The following is a 21,761-nucleotide window of genomic DNA, read 5'->3' on the forward strand; positions in this document are numbered from 1 at the left end:
GCATTAGCCTCAGACCTGGCCTTCCTGCAGGTAACGTTTCCCTGCCAGAGGGCAGCGGAAGCTAACAGTTTTCTCTGGACTTAATTGCTTTTTAGACTGGTTTCCAAAATTACATTCTCACCAACCCTTCCTCCTTTGATTAACACTACCTCACACTTTTGGTACAACCTGAATCACTTGATTATTTGGCTTTCACAAGCTCAAACCTGACAGCTGGTATCTTTCAATCCCAATTTTTTTATATATGATGGTCACATTCAAAGATTCTCTTCTTCCGCTGGGTTCTGTTTATTTCTGATTATTTTCCTGTCATAGGCAAATTCATTCATTCATTCCTTCATTCATTTATTCATTCATTTAGTCTCATGCCACCTTAAGATTGGGTGCTAATTATATCCATAGCCCTTACTGGGTGCTTTAGGGCAGTGCTTCTTACTAGTTGAGGACCTTTTTTCCCCTTCAATCCATCCATCAGGGATAAATACCTTTGTAAAATAAAATGAAAGTGAATTATTAGAGAAGTAAAACTTTTTAAATATATGAACTGCAAGGCTAAATTTTATTTGATTCAACAGAGAAAAATTACTCCGTTAAGTTGCTGTAAAGGTTTGTAAATCTCACTCTCTATTTCTTTACCCACCTTATTTTGGATTGGTAACGAAACAGTCTGTGGACTGGCACGGGTCCACGGGCCACACTTTCAGTAACACTGCTGTCGGGAAAAGGAAAGAATTTATATTCACGGTTCCTGGCCTCACTCAGCTTATAATATGGGACAGTAAGATCGACATATGTGAAGTTTTGGAATAACAGTAAAGGGCCATATGTGATTAAGTACCAGAGTGAAGACCATGGACTTGTAGGTGGCAGAGGCACTCAGAGAAGGGCAAGTTCAGTGTAGGTTATGAAGGATCAGGGACAGCTTTATGGGAGCTGCGGTGACTTACTCTGTCCGTTGTAACTGTTTTTGCCAAGGTCGCTAACAAGCTTTTGTTGGTAAGTCCACTGGACATTTTTAATCTTTATCTTTTTGGACCTCCCAACTGTAATAGTCACTGCTGACCATTTTTCCCCTTGAAATATTGTCTTCTTTTACCCCATTCTCCTTGTTTTTTGTTTTGCACCTGCCTCCTTTTCAGGTTCCCTTTCTTCTTTTTCCTTGAAGTAGGTGAAACCCAGAGTTTTATCGGAGGCCCTGTTTCCATCTCATTTTACATGCTCTCTCTGAGTGATCTTGTCCACTTCTCTAATTTCAGTTACTCAGTGATTCTCCAGCCCAGAATGCTCTTCTGAGTTCTATACTTCTGTATACATGACTACTGACTGCAGGAATCTAGTTGGTCGTTCAACAAGTACTTACCATTTTAATTCAGCGTGTCCTCAAATGAACTTATCCTGACTGTGTGAAACCTGTTTCTCCTGCTGGGTAACAGTGAATGGCACCGCCACTCTCCTGGTTAGACAAGCTAGGAATGTGGGTATTATCTTTACTTCTTCCCTCTCCCTTATTCCCCATGTCAAATCAGTTACCCAGGGCCTGTGAAGTAAGTGTCTTACTTCTTTCCATCTCCACTGCCCTTTCTCTAACTCAAGCCACTGTCCTCCTTTGCTTGGATTAGCACAGTGGCCTCCTAACCGGCTTCCTTGTTCCGGCTTGTCTTCTAATCCTCATCACCAGCCATTTTCATGCTGCAACTAAAGCAAGCCAGCTTTCTAAAATTTAAGTCTTGTAACATCATGTCCCTGCTTAAAATCTTTAGTGATTCACCACTGCCTTTTCTCAAGATAAACTTCTTAATGTGGTATTCAAGGCCATTTATAACTGGCCACAGTGTTCCTCTCCTGCCTCGTCTGTAGCCACTTCCTGCCTAACCCTGTTCACTCCAGCCTTGTAGAACTGTAGTAAGGGAGCATACAGACAATGGAACTATTCCAAAAGTTTGTTTTGTTTTATAATTATTGTCCGTTAAAAAAATGCTCTTTTGTAATAACTGAGGTATGGTTTTTGCTCTGGTGCCTGAGGCATGGTGATTATGTGAGCCACAGGCTGTGAGTAGCTATCCAGGATATACAGCATTCCAGTCCACAGGCAGACGGGAAGAGTCACAGTAATGCATGCATCGTGGCGGTCCTCATTTCACTTACATGTTTTGGTGCGTAACGGCGATTTTAAAGCATTGAATTGTAATTACACAACTTTATGTTATGTACTAAAGTGTGCTTTTAAAAAACCAGTATGCTTTTCTGGAGTAAAGGATATCTAAAGTCTGGAAATAACATTAATATGAAACAACAGGTCAGTTCCTGGACATTCCAGGTAAACAAGCTTCTCCTACATTTTCAGGTCCTCAGACACCCGCAGGCCTTCTCTTTTCTCTTGGCCTGGAAACCTCAGACGCTTGCGACCCCCTTCCCCTCTTTGCTGGGCTAACTCCTGCTCATCCTTCAGGTCTCAGGTTTGGGGCCGTGTCCTCCAGAATGCCTTCCTCAATTCCCAAGCGCCCATGACTGGGTCCTGCTGTTTTGTACTTGTCCGTTTGCCTATCTCTATCCTCCACTAGACTGTAAAACAAGGGCAAGACCTTTATTAATTCACATTTTGTCCTGGAACATAGTGGGCATTCAGCTATTTGGTGGATGAATAAATGAACGAAGGAAGATGAATCAGAGGAAGAAATTCAAATTAAAATCAACCGAGCGAGGTAAAAATGGAACAATGGAAAGGTATATGAAAGTTCTGTGTAACCCAGGGATCCTAGAAAAGCTTTGCAGATTAAAAAAAAGTGACAGAGAGGCCTGCCCCAAGCCCAGTGTCTAGAATAAGAGCTACTGCAGAAGAAGCGCCACCTTGAGCTTTTCCTTCCTGTCTCTCTTCAGGCAGTGCCAGCAGTTACCCCTGTGGACGAGGAGAGCTCGGATGGGGAGCCAGATCAGGAAGCTGTGCAGAGGTAATGTGGCATCTGGCAGTGCTTGCAGAACGTCCTTGGGCAGGCTCCCCCTGCAACCAACGAAAGGTCACCTCTGCCCAAGGAGGTGGTGCAGTGCAGCTTCAACATTTGTGTGGTCTCTTTGCTCAAGCCAGATGGCATGTTCCTCCCCACATGGAAGTAACAGAAGACTACCCAGAAAATTTCATTTCTGTAAGCACCATTGGAAGTCCCCTAAGTGACAGCAATAACCATAAGAACTTTTTCTCTCCTCCCTCCTTCCTTCCTTGCCCCCTGCCTTCATATTGCGACTCTGATAGTATTCACAAGGCACAAAGCCTGCTCCTACCTGCCAAGAACTGTTACTGAAAAGGAATTGGAGATTTGGGATGACAGTGATCCTAGCTAGTCTGGCCATGGACCGCTGGCATGGACTCTTCCTTTCCAGGAGAATGAATACCTCTTGTACTGTTTGCTGTGTGTTTCTTCCATCCCCTTGTATCAACAAAGAGATGTTGAAAAAAGAATATGGGATTCGGGCCAGGGACAGATGCAAATATCCATTGTTTGCAGAGATGCCTAATTCACAGAAAACGGCAGTGACCATCAGGCATGCTGTACTGTTCATTTGGCCTCAGTTCCATTAGCCATGGTCCTCAGCTCCGTGCACGCCCCCTTGTGAGAGCTGACTTTCTTATTTTCCGGGGAGGGGGGTTTGACCAGAATCCAGCATGTATTTTCCCAGAAATACAGGTGTTCTTCAAGATTATATGTTTTTTTCCCTTGAGGGAAGTTGAAATAAAATGGTTTTCATGGGCTCTTGGGGAAACTTCGGGTGTTTTTATCAAATGGATATTAAACCACTAATGGCTTACCCTCTGGCAAGTCTGCATACCGCTAATTACTCTCTGGTCTGTTAACTGTTTTTTAGCTGGAATGGGCAAAGTAGTTAAGAATGAAACAAGACCACTTTATAAGACCCGGACGGTTGCTGGCCAGTATTCTTTCTCTACCCCCAGTAGCTTTGTGTGAGAGCTGCTGTTCAAAAAGAGTCTGGTCCCGTGTGGGAAGAACAGTGAAGAACAGGGGTGTTGGCTGGTGGGCCAGCTCCTTCTACAGCATAGCCGATAGAGGAATCGTGTTGACTTTGTTTTTCTCTTGATGCTCTGGTTTCTATAGTTTGCCAATCACAGGGTGTGTAAAGTTGTACGTGGGTGCTGCTGGTGTCATGAAGAGAAATTAGGAAACTTACTGCCTTCCTACTTTAATTAGACAGCAGTATTTCATTTTATCTTCTTTGTCTTGCGCTTTACTTCCTTCAGCTCCTTCTTTCTTCCTTAGACCAACATTTAAAGGGTAAAGTGCCCATCCGTTTTGAGGTAATGGAAGGAATAATGCTTCTTTTACTCATGCCCAATAAGAGCATCAGCGGTGGAGGGAGTCGTCAGTCAGACCAAGGGGGACTGATACCTTATTAATGGTATTAGTGGTGGTTCTGAAAGATCTTCAGAAGAAAAGTCATCAGCTTGTCCACTCTTCAGCTTTTGAAACTTCTGTTTTCTTGCCTTGCCTTTTTTTCCCCTAAAAAACAATTCTAAACATTTCATGTGGTTTCATTTCTTCATCCTTTAGAGAATGTTGGTTCCCTGGGGACAACATCAGTTTTTCTTCTCTGATGATGGAGTTACAGTCACGGGGCATGAGGGAAGGGGTGGTGTTGGAACTCGCTTAGCCCCACATGGAAAGATCTGTTTTCTGTGACTTGCAGCGAGGTCAGTCTCCAACCCTCGGGGCCAGTGGCGTCAAGAGACACATGCGAAGCCCTTCTGAATATCTCTCTTGGCTCATCTCTAGGAACAATCCTTAGGGCTCATTTCCTCTGACTTGTAGTTTAGAAATTTGGAGAGAAAAGAGGAATGAAACTAACAAGTAGAAAATAAATTCTTTTCCTGAATGGAATGAAGCAAGGGAAATTGATCCCACTTTGTGAGCTACATCTGTTTTCTCTCTTCTCTTAATGGCTACTCTTAGGTCCAAAATTCAGCCACTTCAGTGGTAAGCCAACTTTTGTTGGCCTTTTGGAACATGTTTCACTTTCATCCAGTCAGGGATCTGTTGGCCATCAAGCCCTTTTTGAGCTCTGGCACTGTTTCATTCTGAGTGCTTTGGATTAACTTCTGATGCTTCTTGCTGAGGAATATTCCTGTCTGTCTTTTTTACTATGAAATGTGCTCCTGCTTGTTGCAGGTACTTGGCAAATAGGTCCAAAAGACATACACTGGCCATGACCAACCCTACAGCTGAGATCCCACCGGACCTACAGCGGCAGCTAGGACAGCAGCCTTTCCGTTCCCGGGTCTGGCCCCCTCACCTGGTACCTGATCAGCATCGGTGAGTAGCCACGTGAGCTGTGGGAGCTCCTTGAGGCTCGTTGGACAGGCACCCTTCTGGCTAGTCTTACAGACATGGCGACTAGCATCGTGGCCTTAAACAGCATCCTGAACTTACATCTTCTCAACTCCTTAACTAAGCAGTGCCCAGGGCAATATGAGGCGCTTCTTTCCCATTACCTCGTAGGCGTGCTTAGTGCCTGCAGGTGATTCTCGTGATTCTAGATGTTGACTTATAGATGAAACTGAACTTGAAACCTGAAAGTGGGTGAAGCTCTTAGAAGGCCAACTGGAAATAGAAGGATTTGTAGCCACATCAGTAGGCTTGACCTTTAATAACCCATCGCCATCAAAAGAATGAGCACTTCTTATCACGTGACCGCTGAACAAGGAGCTTAGGTATGGGGGAAGATACATTCCTCTGTGAGTGGTAGAGCAGAGATACTGCATCCTCTTGAGTGTTGTGCTTGAAAAGTCATCCTTGCAATATTCTGACGGCAAGATCTTTCAGTAGGTCTCTGATACATTTATAATTCGTTGTCTTAAAGAAATAAAAACAAGTGTAACCTTTCGTGCCAAGAAAACTTCACAAAATTGAGTTCAAGTAAGCCTTGGAACAGAGGGGAATGGCACTGTGCTGGCTTAAGAAGATGGTTATCTTCTGGGAACACCTCGATGACTGAAAATCTTAACCTTTAGTCCATCCTGAAGCTGTCCCCAAGCTCAAAGGCCACACTTTGAAAGCCACCACCAGTTGCTAGAGCTTATTTTCCTTCAATCTTTTTGGGAGGACAGCGAAAAGCAGTCTTACTTGGGAAGGTTGGAAAGCAGATTCCAAGGAGATTAAGTTTATAAATGTGTTGTTATTCAATCTTGCAACAGGCTCACGCTGGCAGTCTTGACACAGTGCTTTTATTGTGTCTAGTTACCCACTGGGCATCAGAGGTAATCAGCAGAGACAGGTGACCTCTGAGCAGACTGAGACTTCATTAGTGCCACGTTGGAACTTAGAAAGGAGGAAGATAAGCTTTTATAAATGACCATGAATAATGCAGTGAACATGCTTTATTAGTAGAAATGACATTTCTCAAATAAAACTCTGATGGCACAGAAAGACAGTATTTTTCTAAGGAGAATCTCTCAGGGCCTACACTGTTCCAATACTGCATCGAGAGTACTTCGAGTGATTATTAGCTGCATTTTCCACTCCAAACATTTTCTGTGATTTCTCAATAACTGAGCTCTACACTGTTACCTAATAGACCCTTTATTACTTTGTTTCTCCCTGTTTCTATCTTCCCCTCCTTTATAGCCCCACACTTAACTTTTCATCCTATGTCAGGGTCTGTTGTTTAGTTTCAGGCCTTTGGGTTTAATCGTTGTTTGATTCAGGTGCTCCTCAGGATGTGTTCTTATGGGGGAAGCATGAAGCTCAGCGCATCTCCCTAGTCTGCCTTTATCAGACCTGGTATCCTGTTTACACCTGTTACTAAAGAAAGACCACATTGGCCCACGGCTCCATTTGTGTGGTCTCCACCCTGCCTAGTCATTGTCAAGGCCTTGCCTGCTGGAAATCTGTCTGCTGCCTGTTTTTGTGTGAACACTCCTGGTAGAGGGTTTCCTATGGTCAAGCCAGTTCGAATTGGAATGAATGTTTTATGAGTGACAGATTGTGTACGGTGGGGCATTTATGCAACCTCAGCGTGTCTCGATGGGGTTGTAAAAACATGGCAACACAAGAGGCTGAAGTAAGTCTTCAGGGGAAAAGAGAAACTTTCCCAGGCTATAAAACACTGGAAATGGGTAGCCTGAATAGATTACTGAATTCCTTTCATTTGCTGGAGGAAATGACTCAAGAACAGCACATATTATCTATTCTTCTGGGGTATCATAGATGAAGTCCAACATGGAGACAGAAGATGGGTCTGACTGACCTTCTCAATGTGGGAAGTGTGTAAGTTAAAATTAAAAAAAAAAATTTAAGTGTAATTAACAACAACAACAAAAAAAACACAACTGACACAGATGGATTTTATCTAGGTGGGGTGCCAAGTCCCTGTGTGAAGAGTGTAGTGGGAATATCAGCCTCACATGAGGCTGTCCTGAGTTTGAACATGATTGCTAATACAAATAAAACACAGTTGATACTGTCAGTGCTTCCAGAATGAGCAGCTGCGTCAGAGCTGTTCCACTCAGTCTACGGTGCTGGGCTGCCGGGGGTGTCAGTCTGTTCACAACCTGATCTTCTGGAAAAGCCAGGAAATACCCGGACCTGGGAGTATTGCTCTGAGGGGAGAGGATGTGTTTTGTGCAGACAGACCATATTAACTCCTTGAAGAACATGACTTTCTGAATGAATCAGAAATGTGTCCATTATCAGAATATACTGCAAGTGTAAGAATCGAATTTTAGGAGACAATAGTATTTGCTTGCTTTGGCTCCAAACACCTGAAGTAGAAGCAGAAATAAGAAGTATCGAGGAAATACTCCTGAGAGCGGTTCTCACGATCACTGTTTCTGGAGTGCGTCTGCCAAAACCATTTGTCTTTTGTGTTGCTGAACCAGATACATGTTCGTGTTCGTTTCGTCAGCTCCCTCCTGTTCGGCTTCAGGTAGAGTCTGAAACAGGAGCCATCGTTAGAGAAGAGAGGGTAAAGGGCTTTCACCTGCTGCCAGAACCCTCTTGACCCCTCTGCACAGTCACCAGACCCTCCTAGTCCCTCCCTGTCTGCCGCGTTTGAACTCGCTTGTTAACCCTCTTCCTTAGCCTTGGTTCTGCTTCAGTCCAGAATGAGTGACTGGCAAGGTGGTACATCATTTCACCCACGGCTCAGTGTGATGTCACCTCTGCCCTCGACATGAAATCCTGATCCTTTCCATCAGCTGCTGGAATGCTGCCTTGGCAGCCTTTTATCTGCTTACCTCAACCCATAAACATCTCTTTCTGATTAGGTAACAAGTACAGGTGGTAGCTTCTAACTCTGATGCTGTCCTAGGCATTCCTTATCGATAGCTTGTTCTTTCTTTCCGTAAGACACTGGCTGTGTTCTGATTGAGCAGTGGGTCATTTTGAAGGTTATCCACATGATTCCTCTTTCATTAGCATGTTGGGAGGGTGCCACTGCTCTGAGAAGTTAACTTTCACGGCAGGTAACCTTACTTGCGTTGACCAGGTACGTGCAGGATCTTGAGGCCCACATTCCTTAAGAATGGGCTGTCTCCATCTGGGGATCACAAGTCCCCATTTTCGCCACTTCAACCTGCACCCTCCGTTTTCTAGCACAAAACCTGTGAATTCCAGGCCAGACCTTTGACCCCACAGTTGACTGTAGTCTCCCTCTGGTCCGTCGTACGGAGAATGCTGTTCAGGGAAAACTTCGGGTCAGACGGGTAGGTTTGCTCTAGGTTTCTAAAGGCACTAGATAGAGACATGATTATAAGAGCAAGAGTTCCTGTACAGCTGGGCCTGAGGGATACTGTGAAGCTCTTCTCTCTGACCCAGTGTATTTGTAAGAACCGGATGTATTTGATCCCAGGACCTTACCGGGCTTGGATGTTAAGCCAACTCAAGGTAAGTGGAAATGGACGATGGTCACTTGGATGCCTCTAAAGGGAAGCAGGCTAGGGAAACGACTGGCCTCTGGAGATGACGTGCAAGTGGCGTAATGTGCAGGGCTGCACGTGCAGCCGGCAAGCTTTGTGTTCATCTGGAGCAGTGTCCCTAGGTGATTTGGTCAAAACCCCTGAGTCCTAGCCCCTAACCTTCTCTTCCCATGTATTCAGCTCTACCTACAAGGACTCCAACACCCTGCACCTCCCTACGGAGCGTTTCTCCCCTGTGCGCCGGTTCTCTGATGGGGCTGCCAGCATCCAGGCCTTCAAAGCTCACCTGGAAAAAATGGGCAACAACAGCAGCATCAAACAGTTGCAGCAGGTAATGGAAGAGATGGCAGGCATCTCTGGAGAAGCGTGGGTAACAGAGACCGCTATTGCAGGAGGACCCGGGTGTTCAACTTTCTACCCCCTTCATGTCAGCAGCACTGAAGTTTTAGAGGTTCCAAAGCAGATAGCTTCCTGACACTCTCCTTACTTCTTGTTATGTCCAGCTTTCCCCAGGAAGGGACTAAATTTTCCCCTTGTCTCTGTAGTTCATTAGAGAGGAATTTCTGGGCTTGTGTTTCAGTGGGAGGCCCCAGGGAACGTCCTTCGAAGCAACCCTGGCATTCCTCTCATGATTTGTGGGCACTGGGTCTTGTTGGAGCCTGCTCTGCATTCTTACCACCTGGCATACTCTCCGGCTGGTATGGAATGGCGCTCCCAGAGGAAGGAAGTGCACCTCCAGGCTTTATAAAGGGCCGGCTTCCTTTCTGCCTTCCTGACGACCAAGCTTCGAGTGGCATGTGCTTTGTACACAGATTTCACACTGGAACCTTTGCTTGTACGCAGGCCATCTTGGTGTTTTCCTTTTGTTCAGCCAGGACAGAGCATGAATGTATTTCGTACACAAATGCCTACGTAAATGGGTTAGTTGCTCCTCAAGGACGCTGTGCTTCTGTGGGGCTCCTTCTGCCCGTGAGACCTGGGGGCAGATCCGCATCTGCTGACATCACCGCGCGGCGTGGGCCTGGCTGCGTCCCATCTGTATTAACCGCTTTCCCTTCAGGAGTGCGAGCAGCTGCAGAAGATGTACGGGGGGCAGATTGATGAAAGAGCCCTGGAGAAGACCCAGCAGCAGCACATGCTGTACCAGCAGGAGCAGCACCATCAAATTCTCCAGCAACAGATTCAAGTAGGCCTCTTCCCTCTTTGCTTTTCCTCCAGCTTCTCTGGAGTTTGCTTTCGGGCTGATTTGCCTGTGAACTTTGGAGGAGATCCCGCAGGGCAAAGTGGAGCTGAGTTGTATGCATGGTTGCTATGTTTGAGTAAGGGGAATCAAACCTTTGGATGAACAACAGTAGCATAAATCTCGGTCACAGAGAGTTTCTTCCCTTCCTGAGAACGGCTCTCGTTAATCCTCAAGCTCACGAGTGTTCTTTCTCCTTCCCCACATTTGTTTTAGGATTCTATCTGTCCTCCTCAGCCTTCTCCACCCCTTCAGGCTGCGTGTGAGAATCAGCCCGCCCTCCTCACCCACCAGCTCCAGAGGTAATGAAGCGTGGTGTTTCATGCCTAAGCTGTTGGCCTGACTCTCATGGGCGATACTGACTGACTCTAACATTCACCTTGGAAGAACCCACTTGAAAAGCAGGGAGGCCAGTGTCAGTTTTCGTGGCCCCCTAAAACCCCGACTCCCTGTGCCGCTTCATTTTCTTAGCCCCGTGAACAAAGTAACCTGACGCCAGTAATAGAGGAGGCCAGACGGAGGCCCGCAGTGACCTCTGCCCCCTTGGGAAGTCTGGGGAAATAAGATGTGGACGGCTCTAAGTAGACCGTGGTGGGCGGTCTGTGCATGTCTGTCTAGCCTGGAGTCGTATCAAAACCAAAGAAGTAGTTTCCGCCTGTGTGTCAAATGGCGGAAACTAACTGCAAGGCCACCCTGCCACCTCCGGAAGCGCGTTTGCTCATCTGGCTCTGTTGTTTTCAAGGTTAAGGATCCAGCCTGCAAGCCCTCCCCCCAGCCACGCCAGCAACCACCTCTTCAGACCGCCCAGTAACAGCCCTCCCCCCATGAGCAGCGCCATGGTCCAGCCTCACGGTGAGTGCAGAGGTTTATGCCGAACCGTGGTGTGCCGCAGGGAGAAGTGAGGCCTAGCCTTGAGTGCCTCAAGCCCTCGATCGATTCGGGTGGCAGAGTGACGTAGTGTTCAAGGGAGGCTGCCTTGGTTTGACTTCTTCTACCAACTCCTTAGCTGTGAGACCTCAGGCGAGTTTGTTAACTTCTGGGCGCCTCAGCTTGCCCAAAGGTGAAATAGGGAGACTAATACTATTTACTGAATAAATACATATGTTAAATTCTTGAAATAGTCTCCGGAACAGAACAGGTCTCAGTAAAGGTTGACCGTTAATAATATTTTTCATAAAACCCCCTCCAGCTCTACCCAATGAAAGGCGACTACCAGAACCTTCCCTCCTGTCATGCCTGGGTTTGCTGACCCGCTGGGCACGTGGCTCCTCGCTCGTGGGCGTTTAGAGGAAGGTGAAGATGAGTGTGCCCTAGTCTGTGTGGGCCTTCAGAGACCAGCACTCTGAGCACTTAGGATTCCAAAGACTGAGGATCTCTTAAGTAACGCCACCCAGTGTAGATCCCCTGGAGGGTTCGAATTGCTCTCTAGGCCCTTCCTACCCAAAGTGGGGTCCCCGACGAACCAACATCGGTGGGAAGAGTCGAATCTCAGATCTTACCGCAGACCCGCTGAATCAGAATCTACATCTTAGCAAGATCCCCGGGCCATTTGTATGTGCATTAGAGTTTGAGAAGCACTGCCCTGGATCAGAGCTCCTCAAAGGATAATCTACAGACCAGCTTTCGGGCAACTTATTGGAATGACAAATTCCTGGAATCACAAATTACTGAATCAGCATTCCGTGGGTCGGGCCCAGGAGAGCCTGTGTTTTCTCGAGTCCTCTAGCGGGGCCTTCGGCATCCCGGAGTTGGAGAAGCACTGCTCTGGGTGGTATGCGGGTTAAGTGTCCTCACTGGCTCCCGTGACTTCCGGCCAGCTGGTAACCCGGGCATTTGGTCACTCTGAGGTTCCTTTCTCTCCAGGTGCTGCATCTCCCTCCCAGTTTCAAGGCTTCCCCTCCCGCAGTGCAGTCTTCCAGCAGCAGCCTGAGAACTGCTCCCCTCCTCCCAGCGTGGCACTAACCTGCTTGGGCATACAGCAGCCTCCCCCGTCACAGCAGGTGACCATCCAAGTCCAGGAGCCTGTTGACATGCTCAGCAGCATGCCGGGGACAGCTGCAGGCTCTGCCGGCCGGGGCGTGTCCGTCAGCCCCAGCGCCAGTCAGGTTCAAATGCAGCACCGGACCAGCCTGACGGCCGCCTTCAGCTATGGGCACCGGCCCTTGTCCAAGCAGCTGAGTGCCGACAGTGCGGAGGCCCACAGGTGAGCCGGCCCAGGGTCACCTAGCCGTCTCTCCAGGTGACCTAGGTGGGAGGAAGCCCCTCAGCAGGGCGAGAGAGGAGGAGGAAAGGAGAAGGGTTCTGACTGGGCTGTGCTCATTTCAGCCTTATTAAAATTGGGGTGGTGGGCTTGGGACGGACTTGAAACCGATATATTGACCCAGGATCAAAATGCTAATGAGACAGAGGAAGACAAGGACAAAGCTACCTTACTATATGTCTGCAAAGAAGAAAGTGGCCAATTAGAGGAGTTGGTAAAAATGCCATTTCCCCTTGTCTGTTCTTTTAGGATTGTTTCTTTCTCTGTCACCCATATTCTAAGAGATGGGTACATCTTAATAGTTCAAGTGACGTTGCTACCTTCAACCAGAGGGGACGGGTGGGGATGACGCATACGTCCCCATCTTCCCTGCCCCATCCACCGCAGTCCTCTGTACCAGCGGGGGCTCCCCACTGAGGAAGCGTGGTAGCTATTCCCCTGGGGAGTCTAGCACACTTGTCACATGGATGCCTGGTACTCATTCCCTTTTGTGTCTGCAGCTTGAACGTGAATCGGTTCTCCCCTGCTAACTACGACCAGGCGCATTTACACCCCCATCTGTTTTCGGACCAGTCCGGGGTTCCCCCAGCAGCTACAGCCCTCAGCAAGGAGTGGGGTTTACCTCCCACCCAAGCCCTGAAAGTCCCTCCACTTGACCCGTTCCCCACCTTCCCTCCCAGCGCACATCAGCAGCCCCCGCCACCGCACTATACGGCGTCGGCGCTGCAGCAGGCCCTGCTGTCCCCGACGCCGCCGGACTACGCCCGACACCAGCAGGTCCCCCACATCCTCCAAGGACTGCTCTCCCCCCGGCATTCGCTCACCGGCCACTCGGACATTCGGCTGCCCCCAGCAGAGTTTGCACAGCTCATTAAAAGGCAGCAGCGGCAGCAGCAGCAGCAGCAGCAGCAGCAAGAGTACCAAGAACTGTTCAGACATATGAACCAGGGGGATGCAGGGAGTCTGGCTCCCGGCCTCGGGGGACAGAGTATGACAGAGCGCCAGGCTTTACCGTATCAAAACGCTGACTCTTATCACCACCACCACACCAGCCCCCAGCATCTTCTGCAAATCAGGGCGCAGGAATGTATCTCGCAGGTTTCCTCACCCACCCCGACCCACGGTTACGCTCACCAGCCGGCGCTCGTGCACTCGGGAGAGCATGGAGGAGGAGTGCTCGTGTGAGGGGGCCAAGGACGGCTTCCCGGACAGGAAGAACGTGAACACGTTGACCAAAGGTTGCCACGATGGCCCCCTGCTCTTGAGTACTGGCGGGCCCGGGGACCCTGAATCTTTACTAGGAGCCGTGAGTCATGTACAGGAGTTGGGGATACATCCGTACCGACAGCCAGCCGCTGCGTTCAATAGAAATAAGGTGTCCAGCCGAGGTAAGAGCCCCGCCAAGTCCGGTCCTGGGCCAGTCTGCCCTCACTCAGTTAACTCAGCAGTATGACCTTTCTTCAGCTGGTACTCTGGGTTCCTAGGAAAAAAAAGAATTCCTGAGAAGCCCTGCAGCGCCGGTTAGGGGAGAAGCATGTAGGAAGTGGGTATTTGGTGGGGAAGGGGATCTGTTTTCAAACTTAAAAGAGAGTGATAGACAATTAACATACAGATAGTACAGTCAGTAAGGTATATTACCTGTTTCCTATATTCGTACCGTGGTTCCTTAGAACCCAGAATTTCTCGGCTGTCATCAGAATAGCTGGCTTTAACCTCTGCGGTAGAATAAAAGCCAGCCGGTGCTAAGGAAACAGGATTCAGTGTAAGTAGTGTTGAACTAAGAGTCAGGGCCCCTCAGTCCTGGACGTGCCTGGGTTACGAATGCAGTGACCTTGTCACTTAAACCTCAGGTTCTTATTTCCTCATCTGTGAAAAAGGGCGGGAGGAGTAACGGTCCTTTGCAGAGTATTTGTGAAGATTAAAACATACACGTATGTATTTATGTTTGTACATAATGTTTGTGTATGTGACACAGAGAGAGGGAGAGGGAGAGAGAGGCACACTGGATCATCTGAATGTGTGATGTAAATAATTTGAGGTATTATTATTACTCTGATCACTTTGTTGATAAGCTAAACACAGAATATTACAGCATGATAAGGGACCCCGTGCCATTTCATTCAGTATCACTGTATAATTAGCGAGTACATTCATTTTCATTTGGGAGGAGATTGGGATTACTGTCAGTAACTTATACTCAGAAGACATCGTTCCACTCGTGTCATGGCATTCACCCTACTCGAAATCTGGACTGACATCCCTCCCATCATCACAGATCTTGAAAACGAGTTTCTCCATGAAATATACAACCCCGAAGCTGGGCACTTCTCCCATCCTCCCCTTCTTGAAGCTGCCTGCCTCTCCTGCCCTGTCCTTTTAAAGTCAGCACACAAAACTCAACTCCTGGGGGAATTGGGTCCGCTGGCACAGAGCAGGATGGAAGACCTGGCTCTAAATCAGTTTACCTGCAGAGGACCTGGTGCCTTCACGTTGTGCTCATTAAGCACTATAGGGATGGGGTCCCATAAAACTCCAGTTAAATCCTGGGCTTTTGGGCAGATGGGTGCCATCTGGTTTGAGGTCTGCACCAGTCAGACGTATCGTGTTCACCTGCGGCTGCTGTGTTTTTAGGCAGACGTAGGATGGTGGGAGGTTTCGGAGCCAGGCCGTATGTGGATTGGCCGACAGACTTGGGGATGTTTAGGCTTGGGGGAAAGAACTCAGGAGAGCTATTGTACCTGTCAGATGGAAAAGGTATGGGGTCATGTTATGGGGCAGAACCAAGATCAGGATAGAAGTTGCAGCAGATTTCAGTTCCCTGGGGAAGACCTTCCTGAGAACTTTCCAGAATAGGCTGCTCAGCAGCCTGGGAGCTTCCTGCGGCTGGGAGTGTTCTAGCAGAGGCAGCTTGACGGCATCAGGGATGCTGTGGGAAAGCTTCCTGTGCGAATGACAGCTTTCATCAGAAACGGAGAAAAGCTGACACTTCCGTGGTGCTTTCCATGTGCCAGACACCAGATGCTGTTCACATATGAATTTGTCTAATCCTCACAACCCTTACTGTCCCCATTTTACCAGTGAGACACCTGAGGCACAGATTAAGTGATTTGCCCCCAGGGCCCACAGCTCAGGAGTAGCGCTGAACCCGAGAGCTACTCACTTCACGCCAGCAGACACTCGCTGAGCACACGCTGGGTGTGCAAGGCTCGGGGAACGAGCGAGCGAGCACACAGTAGTGCACACTCCCCACCCGCACCCTGGATTGCCATGTGTGAAAATAACCTTTTGCAATATTTTTCTTCAAAAATACTCTCTGAATTCCCTTCACTTTTCCCTCCTGTGTGACTCCTATGTACAGGAAGACCAGGGGGCTTGAATTCGCCTGTGTCCCCTGATTGTCAGAGGAACCCCCTTTCGGCGGGCTTGCAGGTCTGTCTGGTGCCTGAAGGAAGGCAGGACGTGGCTGGTCCAAGTGCTGTGGCAGACCAGGGGAGGGAGAGACCAGTTCTCAGTCAGAGCAGGGGCAGGTTTCCCGCAGCAAGTGACATTTGAGTTGGGTCTTGGTGGATGAAAAGGATTTTGCCGTTTGGATTTAGGGGAGAAGCATGAGGAAAGACCCGCGGGTGGGAGTGTCTCAGGGACGTTTTTGGGAGGAAGCAAGCTGCCTTGGTCGGTTTGAAGTCTAGTCTGCGTGAAGGAGTTAGTGGAAGCGGTAAGGGCCGAGGTTGCCTGAAATCCACAGGATGATCTACCCCCAGCGGCTCCCCGCAGCTTTAAATCCGTTCACTTCACTTCAGGCCGAAACTGCAGTCAGGATTCTTTTTTTTTTTTTGCTGTACGCGGGCCTCTCACTGCCGTGGCCTCTCCCGCTGCGCAGGCTCAGCGGCCATGGCTCACGGGCCCAGCCGCTCTGCGGCACGTGGGATCCTCCCGGACCGGGGCATGAACCCCGTGTCCCCTGCATCGGCAGGCGGACTCTCAACCACTGCGCCACCAGGGAAGCCCGCAGTCAGGATTCTTTTGACGAGTCCCTCCCACCTCTTCCCCAAGCTGAGTGACTACGGTTACTTCTCCCTCTTCCTTCCCCCTAACTTCTTACATCCGCCACCATCGCTGCCATTATTCCCTGCAAGCATCTCTTGTGGTTTCTGGAAGAGTCAAGCCATAAGTACACCCCTAAAGGTTTCAGCTCAAAACTACCCTGTCCTTGTTGCCTCATGATCAGTTTTGCTTCCCCCCCAGAGCCCTCTTTTTTCTTAAATCTTCTTTTCCTGACCTTTGATACGAGCTTTGCTAGAAGCCCTAATCTTAGCTCCTGCCCTGCTTGCCAGTGTATGGTAGAGATGATCCTTCCTGTCTCTGCCCAGTTTACTCCCAACTTACTCTTTAACTTAGCCACGGCGTATGCCTTTTCCTGAATACTATTCACCTTGCCTCTTTCTAACCTCTTTCGACTTCTATTTTGAGACTTTTGGAACCATATATACAATTATCTTTAATAAATAAAGCCCCAAGTTTATTACCCTGTGAGTTTAGAATCCAGTATAGTAAAATAATGCAATAGAGAAAAAATAGCCCAGGGAAGCCCAAAGCCACTCCAGAGTTAGAGTTAGAATCCCTCCGGGGATGTACCTATGTGTGTTTAAAATTTCTTCTTATCCTGAAGCGCCCCCATTGTCCTTACCTTAAACCTGTGACCACCCAGACGCCTAACCGCTCCTCCCATCGTGAGGGATGTTAGCTAGGTGCCCCCTCCGAGAAGGTGTTTAGAGTTGGTCTGCTCTGGGCTTGGTGCTTTCCAGCCAGTTACTCATTTATTGTTCACAGCCACCTTGGGCGTATGTCTTATGATCCCTTTTACAGGAGAAACTAGGCTCCACAATCTCCTCCTGCTTTAACCTGACATGATTCTACTCTTTTAAAAACATGAGAGCTCACAGTTTTACAATCGCCAAAGAATCATCCGATAATTTGCCGTTCCTTCTGCCAAGAAAGGGTTGTGATGTGCTCCGCCCACCACCCTGCAGGCACGAGGGTGCAGCCCGTCCTTGTTTATGTCTTTGTTGGGGGGACGCCTGCTGCTTGCTCTGATGAGACCTCCATCTGTGTGTAGTTACACACGGGCCCCCCAACACTTCATGTGTTACTTCTGTGATAGAGCAAATTCAGCGAAATTTATTGAATGACTAGATCAACACAAGACTGTGTTTTAGGTCCAGTGGGGAATGCAGGGATGAAAAGGTGGAGAACCTGCCCTCAGGGAGCTCGTACTGGGGGCTGGGGGTTGGGAGAGACAAGCTCAGAAATGGCCTTAAATGAAGCGCTACGTAATGAGTGCTGTAAGAGGTATAATTATAACGAGCAGAGCTACTGGCATCTCTCTAAAGTTTCTTAAGGGTCGATTATCAGGGATTGCTGGTGTTAGTCAAGGAAAATTACATGCCATCGTATCAGCGGCCACGCTTACCTGTTTCTTTTACGGCCGTAGGTATGCCACCAATGAGCGCGGGGCCAGGCACTGCCAGAGCGCTGAGCAGGCAACATGCCAAAGGTCTCTTTGCAATGTGTAGAAGGTTCAGGGCTAGACATGCCCCATGCTGCCTGTAATCTCCTGTCTGCCACTCCAGAAGTAGAAGTAAGGTTTATCTTCCCTCTGTAGTATTACATACACTTGATTTTTTTCTTTTTTTTTTTTTTTTTTTACTTTTGCAAATAAATGTGATAGCATAACCGGTTTACACAGTGAGATTACCAGCTTGAACTCACAAAGAAAACTGCATCCTCTTCTCAGAGCCTACTCAGCTTCAGCAGCATTGGTGGACTTCAGGCCTCAGAGGAGTCAAATGATGACAGAGACTGGGAGGGTTTACCCCTCAGAACCTCTAGGAGGGATGTGCACAGCATGTCATTTCTCTCATTTTCCCTTAAAACCCAGTAAATGAGTAAAGGATGAGTCAACATTGACAGATTTAACAGAGTTGTGCAAGCTGCCCCGAGGTTCCCTGGGTAGGTGGGCGCTGCGCTTTGGGTCCGTTTGTGTAATTATTCCCCTTGCGTGATCAGATGATCATCCTTCCTCCTGTACTGTCTCAGGTTTACTTGGGTAAATACCCGAGAATTCTGCCCCCAGCAGTCCTCTTTCCGCATTATTTATATATCCTGTGGTGAGCTCCGTAGTTCCTCCAGCTGCTGAATTGGCATAAAGAAGGCCAAAGATTTGAGCCCGAATTTCCCGTTCCTTGGCCAGTGGCTTGGTCTGTTTACACACATGCCCACATTCCCCCACCCCGCCCCCGCAGCTGCCAGACTGGTCAGAGGGTCTCACCTATAGAGTGTCACAGGGGGCTTCTAAACGCAGGACTCAACATTCTTACTAAAAATACTTTTCTTGTGTAGTCCTTTACAGTTTATTAAAGACCCTTACACATGTGTTAGCTCTTGAGCCCCCAAACAACCCTCATTTTTCAGATAGGGAAACTGAGGTTAGGAGAGATTAAATGACTTACTCAAGTTCATACACTGTTTGTGATGGAGTTGGAACCTGACTTCAAGCTTCCCGAATTCCTAGTCATATTCTTTTCTTTATGCCTCCTTGCCTCCCATTCTACCCCTTCCCAGTTATATCTGCCAAGCAAAAGATGCCAGCCCTTCCAGCTCTTCGACCTGTGAGTTATATTGAAATTTGAACAGACAGAGAGCCCTGGTTTGTTACCCAACTCCTATTAATAGGCTTTTGTTGTTGTTGTTGTTGGCTGTGCGCGGGCTTTCTCTTGCTGTGCGCGGGCTTTCTCTAGTTGCGGCGAGCGGGGGCTACTCTTCGTTGTGGTGCGCGGGCTTCTCATTGCGGTGGCTTCTCTTGTTGTGGAGCATGGGCTCTAGGAACGTGGGCTTCAGTAGCTGTGGCACGTGGGCTCAGTAGTTGTGGCTCGCGGGCTGTAGAGCGCAGGCTCAGTAGCTGTGGCACACGGGCTCAGTTGCTCCGTGGCATGTGGGATCTTCCCGGACCAGGGCTCGAACCCGTGTCCCTTGCATTGGCAGGCGGATTCTTAACCACTGTGCCACCAGGGAAGTCCTTAATAGGCTTCTTTTTCATCTAGTTTTTTTGTTTGTTTGATTGATTTTGGTTTGGTTTAGTTTGGTTTTTTCGGCTGTGCCTCGAGGCTTCTAGGATCTTGGTTCCCCTACCAGGGATTGAACCTGGGACCTAGCAATGAGAGCGCCGAGTCTTAACCACTGGACCGCCAGGGAGCTCCCTTTCGTCTAGTTTTTAACTTCCATTTGTCGCTCCTAAACCAGAGGCTTCTTTCCTGGAAATTAAAGTTTCAGTGACTCACTTGTTCACTTACCTGTGGGTAAATTGCCCCCATAATTCTGGAAGTAGGATTCTGTGATAAAATCATTTTCTTGTTTGTTTTTGTCAACTGGTTCATTGTGCCCCATCCACTCAGAAGTAACATCTCTGAAATGAGTATGAGTCTTTACTGAGCTCATAACAGAGTACCAAGCTCAAGTAAGCCCTTTACCCACCTGTGGAGTAGGTCCTGTTTTACAGATGAAGAGACTGAGACCCAGTGAAGTCAGTTAACTTGCCCAGGATCCCCCACCTCAGGAATCCTGGTGAAGCCAGGATCCAAGCCCAGGTCTTCCTGACCCCAGAGCTAGTGCTTCTGAGCTCTAGGCCAGGGAGTCAGGAAGGCTCGTCATGTGATTTGTCAAGCAATAGCTTGCTCTGTCTTGGTGGCACTTTCAGGTGTGTTGGCACCAGACCCAAAGGCTGTGAAGAGAGCAGACTGGGAGGACAGAATCCATGGGACCTTCTCAAAGGCAGGGCCAAAAGGAGGGTAGGTGTTTGGGTTTGGAGAAACCCCATTCTCAGGAATAAAAATAGATTTAAAAAAGAGAGGTGGGTTGGGGGAGGGAGATTCAGCATACGTATCAGATAAACACAGTGAGGCCTCTGGAAGAGGTGGGAAGGAACTGAATGTCAAGAACCAGGGCTTATACATGCTGTTAGCCTTGCCATTTCCTCACGTTTGATAATCATCCTTTAAAAATCTTTAAACAGGAGAGCTCTCGTGTTTGTCTTTGGGAGAGCAAGGAGGTGCAGCTCATGAGATTTGCATCCAGCTCTACAGTTCAGAAAAAAGGAGCCCCAGGGAATTGAGTGGATGGGGTTAGCTATCAAAGAAGAAAGTATAGGCATTAGAAAACACTTTGGAAAAGTAAGAAGCAGCTATTCGTGTTCCTTCCTGGCAAAGCAGACTCAAGAGCCAGTCCCTCACTCCACAGAGGCAGCCTTGCACCACTTCCTGCCGGTGGCTTTTGTTTGGCCCTGCAGCCAGCACATGAGCTATGTCCACTGAGAGGAATCGGGCTGGGTGGGTAGGATGGGTGACCTCATCCCACAGAGCAAGTCCTGGCGTAGGCTTTCTTTTATCTTCCTCTCGCTGCTGGCTTTTAGCTTTCAGTAGCAAAAGAGGTGGCTCCTGGCTCTTCCTTTGACCTCTTTGCTCAAAGAACTTTCAAAAGATTTCTCACTTGACTTCATTTTTGGTAGTTTGGAAGCTCCCATCCTTTCACTTTTCTCCAGAGTGTTTTGCATTACCAGCAACGTGCATGTCACTTTGTTCCCCTCCCTTCCCGTCCTGCCTCAGCCCCTGAACCCAGGCCTCACCTTGATGGTTACGGAGACCATTTGAATATAGAGACCTGAAACCCTTTAACCATCACTCAAGCAGCGCATTTTACTTTCGTTATTCAAATAGATACTGGGATGGTAGCATTAGGACTGTATTTCCTATTAAAATTTGTTTAAAATCCTGGTCTTGCTAAGGTACAGGTCATCAGGAGATGAGCCCAATAGTTGCCAGGGAGCTTTAACCCAGAAAAGCCAACCAAGCAAAGAAAACGTACGTTGAAGTTCTAGGCTCTTAAGGACTGGAGCCAGAAGTGCCACCAGGAGGATCCTGTCAACTTAGGTGTGGCCCTGGTATCCTTCTTGACCATCCTTGGTCAAGAAGAAGAAATACTCAGTCTTGATGAATTCCTCTTTCTCTCCAAAATCCAGTCCACAGGGTTATATGACTCTGACAGGTGGCTAACCCACATTAAGAGAGTGTTTATTAATATCAGTTAAAAAGATTATTATTAAACACTGGGAAGAGGACAATGTTCTGGAATAGTGAAGGCTCACGAACATGCAGAGAATACGTGAGGGCTTGTCCTCAAAGAATTTACAGTTTAGTATGAATACTTAAGACAAGTATGCAATTGAAGATGGTGCCAGGAATAACATATAATCAGAGTCCAGTAGAGTCTTCTGACATTTAAAGGAAGGAAGG

The 21,761-nt window shown here is 48.1% G+C and overlaps 1 protein-coding gene across 1 annotated transcript in view; it reads left to right on the forward strand.

Moving 5' to 3' along the window:
- SIK3 (SIK family kinase 3) overlaps nt 1-21,761 on the forward strand; it is a 256,996-nt gene that overhangs the window by 228,618 nt on the left and 6,617 nt on the right. Inside the window, 11 exon segments of the mRNA XM_032640277.1 lie at nt 2,878-2,948; nt 5,175-5,318; nt 9,101-9,251; nt 9,981-10,106; nt 10,377-10,462; nt 10,903-11,012; nt 12,024-12,363; nt 12,921-12,991; nt 12,994-13,043; nt 13,045-13,575; nt 13,577-13,808. Coding sequence (XP_032496168.1) covers nt 2,878-2,948; nt 5,175-5,318; nt 9,101-9,251; nt 9,981-10,106; nt 10,377-10,462; nt 10,903-11,012; nt 12,024-12,363; nt 12,921-12,991; nt 12,994-13,043; nt 13,045-13,575; nt 13,577-13,808 — 1,912 coding nt within the window.

Source organism: Phocoena sinus, chromosome 8 (assembly GCF_008692025.1).
Source record: "Phocoena sinus isolate mPhoSin1 chromosome 8, mPhoSin1.pri, whole genome shotgun sequence".
NCBI lineage: Eukaryota > Metazoa > Chordata > Mammalia > Artiodactyla > Phocoenidae > Phocoena > Phocoena sinus.